The sequence below is a fragment of the Uranotaenia lowii genome, unplaced genomic scaffold (genome assembly GCF_029784155.1).
Source record: "Uranotaenia lowii strain MFRU-FL unplaced genomic scaffold, ASM2978415v1 HiC_scaffold_241, whole genome shotgun sequence".
Lineage (NCBI taxonomy): Eukaryota > Metazoa > Arthropoda > Insecta > Diptera > Culicidae > Uranotaenia > Uranotaenia lowii.
Genome location: NW_026598137.1, coordinates 9,613 through 30,172, shown reverse-complemented (window position 1 = coordinate 30,172; position 20,560 = coordinate 9,613). Strand labels below are relative to the sequence as shown.

Here is a 20,560-nt window from a genome sequence, read left to right as displayed (position 1 = left end):
AAATGTCAAATTATATCAAAAAATCTATGCGATCATAGCTAAATTATATCAATTTTAGATATGCTCCTTTCAAGATTATATCTCATTCAGATAGCATAGTTTGATATTGGACAGAACAAAACCTATCATAATTATAACTTATCAAGATATGAGTGCTTCGAGAAAAATTTCTAGTGGAATGTCAATAAACCACATTATATGCTTAAACCATGCTCCATTTTTGGTTTCCCAAAAATTGGATTCAATTTTATGGATCTGTTGAGCGAAACTCATTAATGCACGGTTTGGGCCGTTGACTTCGATGTCCGTGTTTCAGAAAAAGTTGCACGTATATCAAAATATGATATAATCATTTTATTTTAGGACAATCCGAAAAAAATCTTTTTTATAGAAAACTAGCTGTCCCCATACGAACTCCGTTTCGCTTTCAACTTGGAATATGTTATGAACAGTTTGTATGAAAGTCAATAGCCAAATATTTTCCAGATGCATTTCCGAATTGATTGTTAAGTTATAATTGCAAAAATATTGAACGAACACCACTTCTGTCGTCTGCTACTTCATTTGAAATCAGGAATTGATTGTCCGTGCCTAAAAAAAAACCCGTGTAAAAATTTCGAGTTGCCAAAAAGTTAAACTCCTTTTGGTGGCCTCTTATACAATCTTTGATATCTGAAGTCGATTGTCCGTCTCTAAAACTACCGTGTGCAAATTTTCATCCCAATCCGATGTATAATAACGACGATATTTCAAAATTATTGTAAGGTTAATACGGACGACCCCATTGCCGGCCCTTTACGCTGTATTCAATACCTGAAATCGAATATGGACGACCCCTTAGGCCGACCCCTGACTTTAATTTGGATAAGTGAATTCAATTGTTTGTCCCAAATAACCCCTCTGTGCCAATTTTCAACCCAATTCGATGTATAAAAACGGCAAGATGACTAAGATATTGAAAACTTAATATTGACAAACATCATTTCTTAGGAAGCTTGAATAGATTTGGCCTAATAGTTTTATCTTCAAAAGATTTAACTGCTTTTTTATCTTTTCCATCCCTTATCTAATGAAAATATCTGTTGAAGACTATCCCATTTTTCAATATGGATGATTTTGTTGAACATCCTGAAAACTCACTTTGCATGTTTTCAACTGCATAAACTCTGAATCTAATAAATTTTTCTTTCTCTGTGAGGAATTCCAAAAATATAAAAATGGTTGACCCTCAAAGCCCCCCAGCGGCGGTAAAGAGCACTTTGAAAGCCACTACTATTTTAGTCAATATATTCCTAACAGGCAAGTTGTATTTTTCAATCAAAATAAAATTGTATCCAAATATCTCGTACCGGTAGCATGTGCTTTGAACAGTAGAAGGTACAAAAAACACCCGCCAAAATTTTAACTTTCAAATTTTCAATGCTCAGCAAGCTTTGATTTGCTATCCAGTACAGTGAGCTCTGGATGGTCGTTTCTAAATAGCATGCCCATGGTGATGGTGAAAATAATCCCGCCAACGAAACGAACGGAAATGAAAGTCAGTTCACAAAATGGGTGCCATGACTTTTGGTTCGGGGGAATAAAACCGTTGCTGTATGGACTTCAAAAGGGGTCATCCGAATATCTAAAAACATTTTTCATCATTCCTGGTCCTAATGAGCACTTATGCCAAATTTCAGCTCTCTAGCTCTTAAGGCAGCTGAGCCTATTGAAGACAAACATACAAACGAACAAACGGAAATTACTTTTTATATATGACCCATTCCAAGCACCCCTCAACTGGAGAACTGATTTTCATTTTTCATTATCCAAAAATAAATTACATAGCGTTAGAAAGATTATTTCTTGAGTGTCATTTTCCATTAAAAGATTTTCAGCTACCTTTTTTTTAGAATTGAGTATGTTAACGTTGAAATTTAAAAATTTTAGTATGAAATTAAATTGATTTTTGCACATATTCTTTATTTATAACATAACTTTGTCAAAAATCTAGCTATGTCAAAAAAAAATACTGCAAAATGATGGTAGAAAAGCCATCTTTTAAGCATGATATAAGATAAATAACAGTTACTGCAAGTTTACGCTCTAGAATCGTTGATAAAGGTATCTATTTTAAGCGTTGTGACGTCACGAAAATTCTACTGTTTTTAAATTTATGATTTACTGAAATTTCACAAATTGTTGAAAATTGGAGGTCTCTTCAAACTTTTTGAGTGGAATTTAATGCAATTTTTAGATTGAAAATCGGTTTAGCAGGTTGTGAGTTGCACCCGGGTAAAGAATGTGTTGTGACGTCACGAAATTTTATTTAGTTTTTTTTTTCGAAAACGTTCATGACTTTTTATTTCAACACTATGATAGTATTTCTTCAATACAAGTTAAACAATGTGCTTCAATAAACGAATTGTATTATCAAGTTTTTAAAGAAACTAAATTTTTTTTTTGCATTAACTTAGTCGTTTTTAATCATTTCTAATCAAACATATAAAACAGCGCTTAAAAACGCTTGATTCAAGAATAAACATACTATCAAACAAATGAAATCTTTATCGATTTTGTAAAAGAATATTTGTGGATCATAAAGCAGGTCTGTGATTTGAATAAAAATCTTGCAAAAGATCAAGTTCTTCATATATCTATGTTAGAATGAAAAACACCGCTAGTAGCTTCTATTTCTTTCTGGCATTATGTTCAAACAAAAAAAGTTCCATGAGACAAATGTAATGAGATTCAAAAAATCTTTGAACATGGTAAACTTATAAGATTAACTTTTTTATTAAAAAATTCATAAGATTTTCATAGAAAATTAATTGATAAAATTAATTAAATTATTTTAATAGAAAACTGCCCTTATTGAAATTTCCACCTCAAAGAATGTCACTAGAAAATCCAAATCGAACCCCGTGTTCACATAAAATCTCACAAAAGAGACTTTAAACTGAATTACAAAATTAAATAAATTCAAATATGTACTAGCACAAGGTCTCATGCAAAATTAGGGTCAGATTATTCTAAGGGAAGGGGTTGCGCAACGCACCTGAAGTTTGTATGGAATTATGTTTTTCGTCAATAATTCAGGTCTTTATCAACCAATTATTTTTTTTTAATTTGAGTATTTTAAAGCTTTGATTATGACAAAATTTCATCTGAGGAACGCTTTTCGATTAGAGTTATCATAAAACAGCTATAACTTTCAAAATTAGCGTCGATTAACGATCATTCAGGTACTTTTTGTATTTGACCCATCAGAAGCCAATTTTTGAAACTCAAAAACCTTTTTAACTTAACCATTGTCGAAATGGGATCTTGAGATAAACTATTTGTCATAATGAAAGTTTTGTGAATGACTAAAATTTAAAAAAAATCAGCCGATAGGGACTTCAGAAATTGGTGCATAACTTGGTTTTAATGTCCTTCCAAACCCAATTTCTCATAATTCCATACAAATTTTAGGCTCATTGTGTCCTCTATTTCCGTGGGCCAATCCCCAAATTTGGCACTGGACTTTGTGTTAGGCTTAGGATCTGTTTAAGCTTGCAACTTATAAGATTTTCATTAGATGGCTGATTTAGACACTCTAGTGTCTTTGAAAAGATCGAAGGCATTAAAATTATCATTTATTTTTCCTTTCCTTTGCAATTAAAGATTAAAAAGATTCAAAAACACATTTCAACGCTTTTACGAATAAATATTTCCTAGTTTTAGTTTTGTTGTAAACAATATTTACATGATCGCACAAAAAAAATTGAATAATTGAATTCTTTTTAATTTTTAGAAGTAAATGGATCGATTTCATCACCAAATCACATTATTTATTAAGTTTTTAAGCATTTTAAGTAAATTAAGCATTCATTTTAAGATTACACTTTGATTTATTTCATGTAGGTAACGTTAAAATTTCGTGACGTCACAACGCTTTGCAAAACCCTGCTTTCAAAAAATGGTGCGTTGTGACGTCACAAAACTGAATCGCTCTAAAATAAATTGAAATCAAAATTTGAAAAAATTAAAAACAGCGATTTATTGGTTGTAATGAATCGATACTTTCCTGAAATTTTCATAAAATTTGAGCAAATAGAAGAGCAGAAAATTGCGGCGTCGTAAAAAAAACTGAAAAGTGGGAAAAGAGGCGCGTTGTGACGTCACGATTCCTTTTGCTTATATTTTGTTAACTATTTATTCCATACAAATACTTTTGGTTTCAAATTGTAGAGAATTAAATTTTGACCTTATAATGTACAATTTTTAACAATGTGCGATATGACCTGTAAAACTTACATACAATATACCAAAAAATTGTTTTGCAAACGTTGTGACGTCACGCTGGAATGGGTCATATATAGATGAGCTCAACTCCATTCAAGACTGTCAATCAGAATAAGATATAATTCAGATTGGAGAAACTTAAAATCGAAAATTTAAAGTACTTAATAATAACTGAATCAGATGTAAATATCTTGGTGAGATACGTTTGAGTTATTATTTTGATATGCTCTCCTGATCGGGAACTCCTTCGGAAATTGTTTAAAAAATATCTAGAAATAGGTATCAAAACTGTAAACTGGGTTTTGTGACAAAATTTCAAAAACCTTAAAAGTATGGAAGCTTCAAACTTTGCCCAATGCTTTAATGTTATTTAGAACTCAAAATTTAAATTGTTGACTTCTCTAAAATATGCACAGAAAAATAAATTAAAATTCGTTAACGATTCAATGTCGAACGCTAATAAGACAGGGATTTCCAATTTAAATAAAATGTCTGACCGTTAGTTATCGTTAGAGACTTTCAAATGGAAGTGCCACCGACTTTTATAAGTCGTGAAAGACCTTCAAAAATGTGTGCAAGTGATGCATAGTTTTAGAAAAACAAATAGTTGCAAAGAAGATAAAATCAATAAAAAAAATTAAATTTTTAAAAAACAACCATCAACTAACGTTAATTGATTCCGGCTGGTGGTTCGACTCAAATTTTTGTTTTTAGTGTATTTTTAAACAAAACTTCAAAGTTATAAAAGGTTGATGTTTATTTGAAAAATTTCTATTGTAATGATTATTCAATCCAATGGGGCAATGAAAGGCTTAACAGCGCATACTGGGGTAAATACACCTAAAAAGCAAACAAAATTATTTGCGTACAAACGGTAAACGGCAGACATTTCATGTTTTCACAACATTTTCATATTTTTCGATGATCTATCAAATTCTTGAAAAAAAAAGTAATTTTTCTACCTGGAAGGGAAATTAAAAATAAATTTCTAAATATGATTAATTTAGAGACTTATGAAAAAGCTCATTATTGATTGCTAGTTTTCAAACAATCTATCAAAAACTTATGTTCAATTTATATATCAACGGAAAGCCAATAACTTAACCAACAAAACTCAATCAAAAATTATATGAACTCGGCCGAACTCTTAAGGTTAAAACTTATTGAAAAAAGGCATAATTTTAATATTTTGTATATCATTTCTTAATAGAAATATGCATTTGACATGTTGAACAAAATTGTGTGTTTCAATAATTTGAACAACATTCTCAAATATATCAAATTTGTTAATCGTATACTAAAAAAGACATGCAATAATAACTCAATATTTGTTGTATTATTTTAAAATGCTCGTAATTTTTATGATTTTCATGCGGTCTTAAGTTGTCTTCAACAAAGTTTCTTACAATAATCAAATCTACACCTTTTGTGAAGACATCATGTCTCTTAACTTATTATTTGAAGAAATATTTTTTTTTATTTCCCTTCCAGGTGGAAAAATAACTTTTTTCTTTCAAGAATTTTATAGATCATCAAAAAATATGAAATGTTGTGAAGAAGTCAAATTTCTATCGTTTACCATTTGTCCGTAAATAATTTAGATCGCTTTTTAGGTGCATTCACCTCTGTTTGCAGCGATTAGCCAGAATGAGTAAATAAAGTTGTTAAAAGAAAGAATCAGTATTATTTTAAGTGCGGCCCACTGATAACATTTAAAACTCAAATTGGCCCATTGTGTCAAAAGGTTGCTCACCCTGGCCTAAACTTTAGTCATTCCCTCCTCCTAATCAAAGAAATTAATATTTGAACTTTTAGTACCAATAAGCGTAATACGGGAAAATGAGAAAGTCGATAAAAGTGAGCCGTAACAAAACTTTATTATTCTTTATAAAAGCTAAGGTGGGACAACTTTGAACTGAAGTATTTTCCCGAAACTTCGGTTGATTGTAGAGTTAGCTGAATACGTTTCAGTGAATCCCTACATGAAAGAAGATACAGAGCATTACAAATAGAGAAGCAAAAAATACAGAGGAATCTTTCTTATACAGTTTATATGAATTCAGTTTTTGATTTTGAAGGGTTATTCCTAAGTTGCGATATGCTAAGTATTCCTGACTTCAATCATCTTCCACTTGCGCTCAGCTTCTAATTTATTTGACTTATCTCTCATTTTCAGCTTCCTGTTGCTTTTCTTCCGCCTGTTGTATTCTTCGTCTTTAAAAGTTCAGTGTAACAGCAATTGTCTCAGGAAGTTTTTTTATTCTGAAGATTTATTCTGATGTTTTGAAGAAGATGATGCAATCATTACAAAAGTCTGTATAGCTGAAATCAGCTAAGACGATGTATATCTTTTAAAAATAAAGAAAATAAAAATAGCATAATAATTATACACAACTTGTTTCTGAATTCGGTTTTCTGAAAAAGATTATCTAGCACTTAAAGGCCATACTTTTTTTCCTTATTGGATGGTCCAAGATCTATTGATTCACAAAACATAGTAGAAATGTCTATAAATTGAAAAAGTGCAAATCACATGATTCCGTTTACATAAAATGGCATTCCGTAATGTTAATGTTGTCTTCTATTCAATAAATATTATTTAATTTAATACTTTTGAGTATAGATTTTAGATTTTTATCATAATGTTTCGAAACAAAAAATTTGGATGCTGAAATCGCTCCTAGGCCTGCCAACAGGCCCCATGACAATTTCAGCTCATTCGATTAACTCTAAAGGTCGTGTGAAATTACGTATGGTTAAAAAAAAACAAAATTTGTAGACCAATCGATGCATCTGCTTTAATGTTAGAGCCAAAAAACTGGATTTTTAATTTCCATACAAACTTAAGGGTCGTTAAGCCACCCCCTAGAGATAATCACATGAGCTGAAATTCAGGCTATAGAAAGATTTCAGCCCCCAGTATTTGATTCCGGACTATAACTCTAATTTAGACCACCCTAATGTACAATACACCAACTGGATAGAATCTTGTTAATAAACCGAATAGAAAAACAATTCTAAATTATTACATACAGAAGCAGAAATCTTTGGTTCAGGCCTAGTAAGAGCCTAGGGTGGTCGGATTTACCGGTTTTTTTTTCAAATCCGGTATTTCGGTATTCGTAATTCATAAAACCGATAAAACCGGTGAAACCGGTATTTTTCAAAGTATATCGGATGCATGAAAGGGTTTCGGCTAATTGCAGTAATAATGGCATAAAATGCTCAGAATTTAAAACTTAATAGATTTAGCAAAATTTCCAATGGAAAAATGGAATTGTGCCTTTAAATTGCCCCTTTGTCGTAAATCTATCATCATCCTCACGATAATCATTATATTTCTCATCTGCATTTTATTATTATAATTTCGCTGTGAGGTTGCGGAAATTCTAGAAGTTTCATATTATTTTCAACGAAATTTGGCCCTATACTCTGTAAAACAGTATTCACATTTAAGAACAGATTTTACGGATTAAGTTGAAGTTTATATAGTCTTTCATGAAATTGGTATACAAAAAGATTTTTCGTTGAAACAATGACTTAACGAATTAATAAACAAAACTCAAAACACTGTCACAAAGTTTTTGGTTGACTCACAGAATTACAGATTATTACTATCTAAATGACGGATGTTTTCCTTGTAACCTAGATCGTGATCGCATTAAGTTTGCATTCCCAAAAATGAAGCGAACAAATAGAAATAAAAATCTATCAAAATGAAAAACCAGTAAAAATTCAGCAAAAAATATAATTGTTTGGATCTGATCCATACGCTCTGTTGCTATAATAATGTTGCAAATTTATAAAAACTTTGTTACTGCTTTGCCTGAAAAAAGAAAATGCTTCAACAGCGTTAAAAATAAAATCCATCGGTTATCTTGAAAATATTGATAAAAAAATTCATACAAACAGTCTAACATGTGTTTAAATGCTGACTCTGTTAAAAGTTTCGTAAGAACTGATGTTAGAATTGATGTTAACATGTGCTTGAATGCTGACTCTGTTGAAACATTTTATGTTTTGAAACAAATTAGGAAATTTCTAATCAGTTTTCAATATTTTTCATTTTAAATTGCAAGTTTGTATAAGCCCGGCACCGCTTAGAACGATTGTGATAAACTTGACTGTTTATAGATTATAACATTTTTGCAATTTTTTTTTAATTCCAGCTTATCAATAAAAAATTTAGTGGTTATTGTGAAGTAATCTTATATTTCTTGTACATTGTACACGCGTACAGTCTTTAAATGTTGTGGTGCGTTAGTTCGATAGCTGAACTGAAATGTGTAAAGTTTCATGATAAAGCTTTGATTTAAAAAGTTACATCGACAAGTTTTAGCAATAATCAAATCTCACATAAACCTTGCAGTAAGGTTGATTGAGCTTGAATTTTGAAGCTGTTAGAACAAAATTTTAGTATTTGTACTCATAAATATTTGGTAAAAAAACACTTAGCTGTGTCAATTTTAGAATGATGAATCATAGAATGATGAATCATAGAATGATGAAAAATTTACCGGAAATACCGGTTTTTTACCGTCCCAAAAGTCGGTAAAGTCTGCTTCATTTAATATTGGAACAAATTCTTTTGCTCATTGTGACGCTCCTAGTGGACGGATTTGGAAACTTTTTTCACCCACGTGTCGGGAAATTCATTACCTTTCACCATGTATTTATGTCATAACACCAAACGATAGCATTTTGTAAACAACCGCCATGGAAGCCGAACGGAGAGATCAAATTGTGCACAGTTTTCTTACGAGTACGAGTACGAGAATTTCTTCGAAACAGCAATGAATAATTTTTTTAATTTTTTTTATGAAAGAGTAAAGAAAATGCTACATTTGTATGAAAAACAAATTATGAATTCGTTAATAAATGACTGAACTACACGCAATTGTTTGTGTTCCAATATTAAATGAAGCAGACTTTACATCCGTCGAACTTGGTCAGCACTTGGTCGTACAGCTTTCGAGCACGGATTCTGGCCACATTGTTCTGCTTCAGCGTCCGATTTGGCTGTTTGCTGGCTCGGAATGACCTTATTCCTTCCCGGAGACGAATTCGTCGCACCGTACTGTGAGCGGCCTGGAACTTATTGGCCAAATCGCGGTCTGAAAGATTGGGATACCTCTTGACGGCCTTGATGACTTTCCCACGCAGTTTCCGGTCGACAGTTCCACTCCGACGCTTCGAATGCGGCTTCCGAGCCGTCGTCAATGTTTCCTTGTACTGCTTGATAACACGCCATACGGTATTTCTGGGCATTTTAAGCTGTTTAGCTAGCTTCGATGCCGACAACAATGGATTTTCAAGAAAACTGTGCACAATTTGATCTCTCTGTTCGGCTTCCATGGCGCTTGTTTACAAAATGCTATCGTTTGGTGTTATGACATAAATACATGGTGAAAGGTAATGAATTTCTCGACACGTGGGTGAAAAAAGTTTCCAAATCCGTCCACTAGGAGCGCCACAATGAGCAAAAGAATTTGTTCCAATATTAAATGAAGCAGACCCGGTATTGAGAAAATGGACGGTTTTACCGGTTTTACCGGTTTCAGTAAAACCGGTTAGACCACCCTAGTAAGAGCATGTTCGATTATTATGATGTTTGAATTTTCAAAGTTTCCTGTTGTGCCTTCCCCATTCAAATACAAACAACTCTGGTCACCGACTTATCAGCTTCATTGGAGCTTTGATGACCGTTTCAAAACTTTTTTCTGTCAGTTGAAACTCAACGTTCTATTGATCCAAATTAACTATGAAGATTATTATTGAAGCAAGTATTGTGTGAATATCAACTAAATTTAGTTTCTTTGAAACCATATTCAACTTTAACTTTCCTGTAGGCTTTTCTCTCTATCAGCTGTGTGGTGTTATTCTCAAGATCTACAGTGCACTTATCCACCGGAAAACTGGCACCCGGATGCATGTTTCGTATTCAACACAACACACCACCAAAATGAAACTCTTTTCTTCCCTCGAGGGCGTAAATTCATCATGATGGTTCAGTCAACATTTGACGAATTCAGTGCGATTGATTTTCAGCAGCTGCCGGAAGAGATCGTCAAGTTGCACTTGGTGCAAGGAAACGTGCCAAAAGTTGAATTTCACTCGCATCAGCTTCAGGAGCTCAAGCTGGACCAGATAGTTTTGACCAGTTTTGACATTTATCCGGAAGTTAACCGAAGGCTCAAAAACCTAACCATACAGTCGGCGGATCTTTCCCAACAAGGGATAACCGAAAACATCAGCTTTCTGCAGTCATTGCAACGACTCACCCTGGAGAATTGCAATTTAAGCAAAGTGTCAGTTGAACTGTTGGCCCAACTCAGGCATCTTTTAGTTCTGGATCTTTCCCATAACAATTTGGAAGTGCTAACCGTGCGAGGTTCGAATCGATTTAGGTCCCTCAATCGATTGCTGCTACATGGAAATTCGTTAAGATATACCCAAGGATTTCCGGATCACTTCCCATTACTCAGAAGTACCAGTCTATTCGGGAATAGGTGGTTCTGTGAATGGGTTGGCCCTGCCCGGAAAGCTTTGATTGCGAGAAGTATCGTGATGCAGGGCCGGGACAAGGATTGTGCGAAGCGTCTGGATTTTGGAGGTCTGTGTTGTGAGATGATGCCGACTATGGGACAAGGGGATGAGATGTATTATATGCATCCAAACCATTTGAACTTTTCATTGACAAGAACGAATAGAACCGAATCTGTTACGAAACCTTCGTACATTTATTCGCTGGTTAGTGAGAATGAGGTGGAAGTTAAACACAGACCTTAGTAGTTAATGAACATAAATTTTTGTTATTTAACATTTAAGTTCTTTAAACATCGATTGTTTCCAAGTGATTCTTGAATAAAAATCAGAATTTCAAGTAAATGCAGTTTTTATCCTAACGCTTTTGGTGTTTAGGAGTTGTGTAGACAATAGACCGCTGCAAAAAATGACTTCAAGCTCCATAGTTTTTTTAGGCCACCAAGCATCAGTGTAAGCTTTGAGATGATTTGGTTGAATCCTAGTTAGTAGCTAGTAGCTCACTTAAGGGTGTATTTTTTGAAATTTTTTAAGATCACCACCACAAAAAAAATGTTAAAAAGTGGTGTAAAAATCGTGCTTTTCAATTAATGAACCGTCAAAATTGTTTAAGTAACACCGGATAAATTTTGAAAAAAAGAATTGAAAAGTTTACGTAATTTGGCACATTTTAAAATTTTAATTTTCTTACTCGTATCATTGTACTTATGCCATCGGTGTAGTCTTCTGAAAATCAATCATTTTCACCGAGTCATGCTTGACTACATTCAGAGCCAAAAAATCAAAGCAGTCAAATTTTCCTTCTTCAACCAAATCATACAAACAATCATGCATGACAACGACGCTTCCGTATTTAAAACACTTTTGCGATACATGATGAGGTAAAAAAGGACGCAGACTATCAGCAACGATCGTCTCTATGCTGATTTCTTTCCCTTGACGACTTTCAACCTTTAGGACATAACTGATATGTATCAGTTCTGAGCGATCTATGTAGGCTATCAGATGATTTTTTATTTTTCGCTTTGCCTAGAAGGACAAAAACATGACTAGGTAACCGCAATGAACTGTCCAGCATGTGCTACAGCTTTTTTTAACATGTGGTCCTGGTATTTATTCAGATTTTTCCTTTTGAAACATTAATGATCGTCTATCAATAACGAGCATTATCAACAATGATGCGAGAATAGACGTTCGGGAATGATTGAAGGAGCGACGTTCAAAATGTATCACCAAGTATGTCGATCACCGTCGATTAGCCACGTGACGAATAGCCTCCGATGGGGCATGGTATATCTTCTTGTATCAAGTTAGTGTTGATTTTCGACATATGTTCAATGGGTACTTTTACCACGTGCGTATCACAGCACTCGGAGGAAGCATCATTCTAGCTAGAAACCATTCCTGATTGCTTTTCTTGAGCGATTTTCCAACCATTGTCGGTGTTTAACTTTTTCACGTTTCATAGCTTATTTTCATTTTTTTTAAACATATGTACTTTATTATAACATGTAGGTATTATTGATAATCAAGTGATGTAGATACCTCACGATCATTTTTCATTAGACTTTTATTTTGCCCTCTCTGTACAAGATTTTCAACCTTAGAACCGTCCCGCAATCATTCAGGTGTACACTTATCAGCATTTTCGGGGTAATTTTCACTATTTTTTAAGTTTACAAAAGTCTTATAGAACTTTTAAAAGCTTGATCTTGATCTTTTCAACAAGGTGCTTTTTTTTGTTTTTTCGAAAATGTTTACAGAAATATGGTGTTCAGACTTAAGGTAAAGGCGTCTTACTATCAAGATACTCGGCATTATATTTTCCCAATCTAATCTTAGAAGACGTCGTTACGATATGTATTATGGAGTGAGTAGGGATGTAGGCTTTCAAATTTTTATGATTTGAGCTTTCAAGCTTTGAATTCGACGATTTAGCAAAACAAGGAGTCACCAAAGCTTAATGTCCTGATCAGATAATCATTCCAATAACGAACATTCGACATTTTCTCTTTACAATTTAAAATCCCATCATTTTTTACAATTCACTGTAGGTTGAGGAGAGTGGGGAGTCATGGGCCACATTTTTTCTTTACTCCATAACATTTTTATAATTAATTAATGGTATGGTCTTCAACATTTCTGACGTATCATTGGTAGTTTTATTTATTTTTTTTTATAAATTTATTACCCCATGTCCTGACGGTTTTGAATTTTTTTTTTAATTTTGGAAAATTCTGGAGAATTGTTTACCAGCAAATCCAAAATGATCAAATTACATACAAAGTTTAAAAGTTGACTCAAAACTGTTATTTTATCATTTTTTTTTTATTTTTTTTTAAGCAATTTAAGGTAAGAAAATAATAAAAAGAGTTATGTATGGTCGAATAGTTTCAAAACCTTTCTCGCGAACATTTTAGCAAACAAAAAATTTATACAAGTTTCGTCTCAATCACATTGTTAAGTTCGAGGGAGGTTCGATCACCAATTCTAGACAGCAGACGCAAAATTTAGGGATCAGCTTCAAGCTGCAAAATATGTATTTGTCAGTTCAGAACAGGGTAATTTAATTCAAAAATGCTTACAATTTTTGGTGCGAACTTTAAGTTGAATGGAAGTGAGTCGGCTAATGTCTACCACGCGTTTTCCTTTGCCTATGCAATAATTACTGTTAGCTGTATATAAGCAGTTATTCAGTCGAAATACTTACAATGTATATCCCGAATGGGTGAATAAATGGTAAGGAATATAAGCAAAGTTTTGATTTACTGCCGTAGCCGATATAGGTACAATTTTTGAGAATAAAGACACAATCGAAAATCTACGTCTTGTGTAGGAATGATTTTACACTATATCCACCTGACGTTTCTTCACTGGAGACAGTTCTTCCTGCCGTCTGTCAATTTCATCAGTCAGTGCAGCGTCGCGTTGAGCAGTGTTGCGGCGACGAGGGACCCCGTCGTCACATTCCCCCGCCCGTGAACCTTGGTGCAAGTCTGGAACCATTGCGTCAGGTTCACACCTTTCGACGACGTCCAAAACAGCCAATTTCGATGCAGCCTTCCTGAGGGTACCTGAAGTCGTTCGAACAATGACCTCTCTAACTCTGCCGTCACGTCCAGGAAATACTTGCTGCACTCTACCTCGAGTCCACCTGTTCCTTACCGCCCCGTCGGGCATCATGACCAGATCACCGACTTCCAGATCTTTAGTTTCTTCAAACCATTTTGTTCTACGAGATATCATGGGCAAATATTCCTTAAGCCATCTCGTCCAGAATTGGTCTGTTATGTATTGCGCTAGTTTCCAGCTGCTGCGGAGTGTTGTTCGGTAGTCTATAGGTTCCGTCGGTAGAATCTTCGCTCCAGTTGAACTGCCCAATATAAAGTGGTTTGGGGTCAACGCCTCTTGGTCGGCCGACTCCAACGGAATGTAGGTGAGCGGTCGACTGTTGATCATTGCTTCGGCTTCGTACAGGATGGTTTCCAACGTTTCGTCGTCCGGTTTACGAGATGTTTCCAAGATAGCACCGCTCGCTACCTTGACTGAGCGGACTAACCTTTCCCACGCCCCGCCCATGTGCGGAGTGGCAGGTGGGATAAACTTCCAGCTAGTTTCGGCGCTGGTAAACGTGAGAGCAAGGGCGTTCGTCTTAGCGGCAATTTCCTCTTTCAATATGTTGCTGGCACCTTGGAAGCAGGTAGCGTTGTCCGTCCAGAACTCCTTCGGCGGACCACGACGCGCAACGAAACGGCGAACTGCCATTATACAGGATTCCGTGCTTAGCGAATGAACCACCTCTAAATGTACAGCACGGATGGTCAGGCACGTGAAAAGGGCCACCCAGCGTTTTTCATTGCGTCTGCCAACCTTTACGAGAACTGGCCCGAAATAGTCTAAGCCTACAGATGTGAAAGGGCGCACGAATGCTGTCAGCCGAAATTTTGGAAGTGGTGCCATGGCTGGAGGTCTTGGCCTGGCCTTCATCACCTGACACCAGGAACACTTCTGCGCCACCTTGTAGACGAGGGACCTCAGCTTGGGAATTTCGTAACGTTGCCGGATCTCGTTGACGATGGTTTCCCGATTTGCGTGTCGGAAACTACGATGATACCTGTCGACGATCAAAAATGTAATATAGTTCTTTCTGGGGAGAATCGTGGGAAACTTAGCTTCTGTCGGTGCGAATGGTGCAGCACCGATACGGCCGCGCATTCGCAAAACACCATCCTCGTCCAGGAATGGCCAATACTTGTAGATTTTGCTGGATTTCTTGACGACACGGTGACGACTTTCAGGGGGACCTTGTGTTTCAGAAAGTAGTGCAATCTCCTCGGGATATGATTCTGCTTGAGCGATTCTCCAAAGCAGGCGTTCAGCACGTTCGAGCTCTTTCTGGGTGAGCAATCCAAGCTCCAATGGTTCGTCGACCAGGTCCCGTTTGAAGTTGTCAATATAACGAAACGTGAAGGCCGTGGTTCGAAGCAATTTAATCCAGGAATCGAAGCGAGTTGTGTCGATGATTGCAGGATTTGGAGAGAAGTGCCCAAGGTTTAAGTGTACTGTTCGAAGGTCTTCACTTGTTGTCTGGACAGTGCGCTCTTTCGGCCATCGTTTCTCGGGTTCGTACAGGAATTCTGGTGCCCGGAACCATGGATTCTGCATCGATAGCTGTGGTCCTTCTTTCCACTTGGTTGCTTGATCGGCCACGTTCATTTTTGAAGGAACCCATCTCCAGTCTCTGGGATCGGTTGACATTAGAATTTCACCGACCCGTACGGAAACAAATTGGTGGTATTTTCGGTGATCCTTGGAACGAATCCACGCTAGGCAGACTCCGGCGTCGCTCCACATGTATCGGTGGCCTATGCGAAAGGTGTGTTGGCTTGATATTGTATTCAGGAGACGTGTTCCTAGCACGGCTGATTTCAGTTCGAGTCGAGGAATTGAGACCGTCTTGAGCGGAGCCACCTTAGTTTTGGATCCGATCAAAGCAACTTGAACCACTCCATCCATCTCCAAGCGAAAATAGGCCACGCTGGAGAAAGCGGCCTCACTCGCGTCTACGAAGACATGTATTTGCAGGTTCTCGAGATTCTTTGGGAATGGAGATGGAAAGTAACATCGCGGAATTCGTACTTTGCCTAAGTCTGGGAATAGATTAGTCCATTCTCGCCATCGCACGTTGAGATCTTGCGGAATATTTTCGTCCCACTGCGTTCCTCGGGCCCAGATATCCTGCATGATGATTTTCCCATGCACTAAAAAGAACGAGATGAAACCGAGGGGGTCAAATAAGCTCATTACTACTTTGAGGACCTCGCGTTTTGTAGGAATGTGCTGCTCGTTCAGAATTTGTTTGAGGTCATCTCGAAGTGCAAATGAATAGATGAAAACGTCGTCTTTTGGCAGCCATTTGATTCCCAGCACCGATTCTGATTTCTCCCCTCTCTCCAGGGTGAGAACCTTGTCTTCGATTTCAGCGAATTCTGCGATTCCTCGCAAAACTTCTGCTTCGTTGGACAAGAAGCGTCGTAGCGTGAAACCGCCCTTGGAATGCACCAGCTTTATCTCATTTACGACTTCCACAGCTTCATCAATCGACATGAAACTGCCCAAGTAGTCATCTACGTAGGTGTTGTTTGCAATGGCTACTGCTGCGCGAGGATACTCTGAAGCGAGCTCTTGGGCGTTGAGATTTTTGATGAATTGGGCTGAAGACGGGGAACAGGTAGACCCAAATGTGGCCACATCTATGATGTAGACCTTTGGCTCCGCCGTTGGATGCTCACGGAAGAGGAACCGTTGAGATTGGCAGTCGGGAAATCGAATCTTGATTTGAAGGAACATTTCCATCAGATCGCCGCACACTGCTACTGGGAACTGGCGGAACTGGTAGAGAACTTGTAGAAGTGGGGTTAAGAGGTCTGGCCCCTTGAGAAGGTTCGAGTTAAAAGATGTCCCACCAACCTTGGCTGCCGCATCCCAGATTAATCTGATCTTTCCTGGCTTCTTAGCATTGGTCACGACGCCCAGAGGGAGATACCACACACGTTCCGGAGGAACAGACGTCAGTTCTTCTAATGTGGCTTGATGCGCATATCCTTTACGCACGTAGTCGGCTATCTGCTCACGAACCTTTGCCTCCAGTTGTGGGTCCCGTGCAAATCTTCTTTCCAAGCACTCTTCCCTACGAGAAGCCATGGGGTAGCTGTCAGGAAAGTTCAGGTCGTCAGTCTTCCAAAGAAGCCCAGTCTCGAATCCGATACCTGATTCCAATCGTCGTGTCGTTTCTTGCAGGAGTTGCCTCGCCCGTTTGTCATCTTCGGTGTCAAGAATACTGTTCGGAATCTTTACACCCGAACTCTCCAGTTCGAAGTAATCACGCAGTTGTTCGTTCATCTCCCTATCTGGATCGGATATCGCCCCGAGGTGTAGATTTATGACGGCTGGCGTGGTCGGATTTCCAGAAACACATCCGTAGATACTCCAACCCAATCTGCATTTTGCCCCGATCGGATCCTTTGGGCCGCCTTCCCGTAGCTTCAATGGTACACAAAGTCGTAGATGGTCCAGACCTATTAGCAATTGTGGCTGAACGAGTTCAAAATCTTCTACCGGAAGACCACGTAGGTGAGGGAAGCGGCGTGACAGCTCACGATATTTTAAAGTTTGCGAGGGGATCATTAGGCTACGAACAGTGCGAACATGGTTTAGTTGGTACTGGCGAGTAGAATTTTTTGCGGAAATATTCAGTTCCACTAGCTGCGACTGCTGTTCCTCTCGTGTAACATTTCCAGTCCACTGCAGAGTGAGCGGCTGCTTAGGGCCATCCACGTCGAGTTGATTGGCGACGGATTCTTCTAGAAGGGTGTAAGACGAGCCCTCATCGATGAAGGCGAAAATCAGTTGAGAGCGATTCTTTCCATAGAGAACAACCGGAACCACTCTGAAAAGTGTCCAGGTCAAATCTTCCGAGGACACGTGACTGGCGGAAAAACTGACATTCTGGTTGTTGTTGGCTGATGGATGAAGAAGTGTGTGGTGTTTATGTCGACAGCCTTCAACTCCGCATCCTGTCCAGGATCCGCAAGGCCACTTTCCGTGACTATTCAGGCAAGTTCTGCATAGTTTCTTTAGCTGGACCAATTTATAACGATCGTCCACACTGGCTGCTTTAAATTGTGGGCACTCAGCTACTCGGTGTCCCTCTCGTCCGCAACAGAAGCAAGGCTTACTTGGTCGATGGCGAACTTGCAAAGCAACATCTGTCGCTTTCGGTGGATCCGATTCGGGTGCGTGGGTGTACAATAATCCCGTTTCTTTCGGCTTCCGCTTATTCGAGTCCGATCGAGTAATGTTTCCAAAGTTCGGACTTTTGAACGAGACTCTACTGGCCATGGTCATCAATACGGACATGAATTTGCCAAACGTTTCCAATGTAACGGATTGGTGTTGAATTTCGAAAGCCGCCCACTCCATTTGCCATGGGACAGGAAGCTTTTCGACTAGCTCCTGTACGAGAATCGGGTCTGCCAGATACTCTCTCTGTTCACCAGCAATCAGCGAGCCAACGAAATTTTGCACTGCCAGTGCGAAATGCATCAAAGTGTCTAGGCGGTCCAGTTTTGGCGGTGGTACCTGATGTATTTTATTCAGCAGCGATTTGATGACAAGAACAGGTCGACCGAAAAATGTTCGTAAGCTCGATATCACGAGCGGTACGTCTGAAGGAAGATAAAGACGGCTTCTCACGGCCTCAAACGCTGGTCCACGCAAACATTTTTGTAACCGAAGCATGTTCTCCGTATCCGTAAAGCCGCAGTCAGATGTCGACTGCTCAAAATGGCTGATAAAGATTGGCCACTCTTCCGGATTCCCGTCGAAGATGAGATGTTCTTTTCCTAAAACCTGACGCGCGGCTATTTGCTCTTGAGTGAGTCTGGTGCGCGGAGCTGCCGGCCGATAAAGCGCAACTGGAGTTTGGGATTTCGAGTTGAGTACATGGGACCTTACGAAGGAATGGTTCGTTGGAACCGGAATTTTGGAGCAGTTCGATATTGCTGAACGATGGGCTGCGGATATGGGGGAAACCTGGAGGCCCATATCCGTGGGAAATTCTTCTTCTTTTCCGGATTCTGATTTGTCCAACCAACTCTGGACTTTCGAACGTGAATCGCGACTCGAACTAGCAACCGATCCCAATATTGAGCCACCATGGCTGCTGGCAGCGAGCGCCTTGACGATCTGGTTCCGTTTGTCAAGCGATTCTCTTCTCAGTCTCTGCTCCAATGTTTTCATCTCCGCTTCTTCCTGCAGCTGCTTGACCCGAAGAGCCTTCTCTTCTTCCACTAGCTTCTTTTTTTCTTGCAACTGGCGCTCGGATTCCTCCCGCTCACGCCTTTTTTTGCTCCTTTTTTTCCGCTAATTCCTGTGCCTGAAGTTGTTGTTCCTCCTCGACCATTTTTAGTTGCTGTGCCATTATTGCCGCACGAGTACTGGACGAAACGCTCTCTGCGATGTCCGTTAGTGGTTTCTTTCGACGGGATCCAAGAGCAGACTTACCGGACTTCGATTTGGACTTATTTTTCCCAGCGGGTTTGTCGGAAGTGTTCTGGCTAGCCGCGCACCCCTTGCACACATACTTCACATTCGCATCCTTAACCCGAGAGTCCACTCCTGCGCATCCGAAATGCTCCCACAATGTGCATATGCAACATTCAACCATTTCATCTTCGGCCGAGTTGGGTCGTTCACACGACTGGCAGTCGTGGGATGTGGTATTAGCACGATCGTTCATCATTCCGTAACCTCAAAACAAAAATTCTTGAAGATTTGTTAAGTTCGAGGGAGGTTCGATCACCAATTCTAGACAGCAGACGCAAAATTTAGGGATCAGCTTCAAGCTGCAAAATATGTATTTGTCAGTTCAGAACAGGGTAATTTAATTCAAAAATGCTTACAATTTTTGGTGCGAACTTTAAGTTGAATGGAAGTGAGTCGGCTAATGTCTACCACGCGTTTTCCTTTGCCTATGCAATAATTACTGTTAGCTGTATATAAGCAGTTATTCAGTCGAAATACTTACAATGTATATCCCGAATGGGTGAATAAATGGTAAGGAATATAAGCAAAGTTTTGATTTACTGCCGTAGCCGATATAGGTACAATTTTTGAGAATAAAGACACAATCGAAAATCTACGTCTTGTGTAGGAATGATTTTACACTATATCCACCTGACGTTTCTTCACTGGAGACAGTTCTTCCTGCCGTCTGTCAATTTCATCAGTCAGTGCAGCGTCGCGTTGAGCAGTGTTGCGGCGACGAGGGACCCCGTCGTCACACACATTGAATACAATTGACAGAATTTTTTTTTTATAACTCTTCCTTTGGCAAAATAAAACTTTACAGAGAGTTTATTTACGAATTTGTTTAAAACGCCAAAATACAGGAGTATTAAAATACCCCACATCATGTAGCTATGCTTATGCTAAAACCACCAAACCACAGAAAGTGTACTATGTTCGTCGTGACCGGGATTGGATCTCAATACCGTTGGCTTAGAAGACTTGAGGGCTATCCTCTACGCCACGGACGGCGGCTTTTTCGTTAACCCTTTGAAAATTTTGAAAATTTATTTTGATGCCTTCTAAAAAGTTTTGGATTGAGTTATCCATAGTGAAAATAAAAATAAAGCGATTCAAAAATATATCGATCACTGTCAAAAAATACTAAAATGTCTAAAAAATA

The 20,560-nt window shown here is 38.1% G+C and overlaps 1 protein-coding gene across 1 annotated transcript; it reads right to left on the bottom strand.

Moving 5' to 3' along the window:
* Positions 1-13,653: 13,653 nt before the first annotated feature.
* Positions 13,654-19,110, bottom strand: LOC129759674 (uncharacterized). The gene has a single exon (XM_055757187.1). The coding sequence runs from the start codon at positions 19,108-19,110 to the stop codon at positions 13,654-13,656; it is 5,457 nt and encodes a 1,818-aa protein (XP_055613162.1).
* Positions 19,111-20,560: the final 1,450 nt, after the last annotated feature.

What these genes read in the sequence shown, in the direction of transcription:
- LOC129759674 (XM_055757187.1), bottom strand. Translation starts at nt 19,110, where the DNA reads ATGAAAACATTGGAGCAGAGACTGAGAAGAGAATCGCTTGACAAACGG.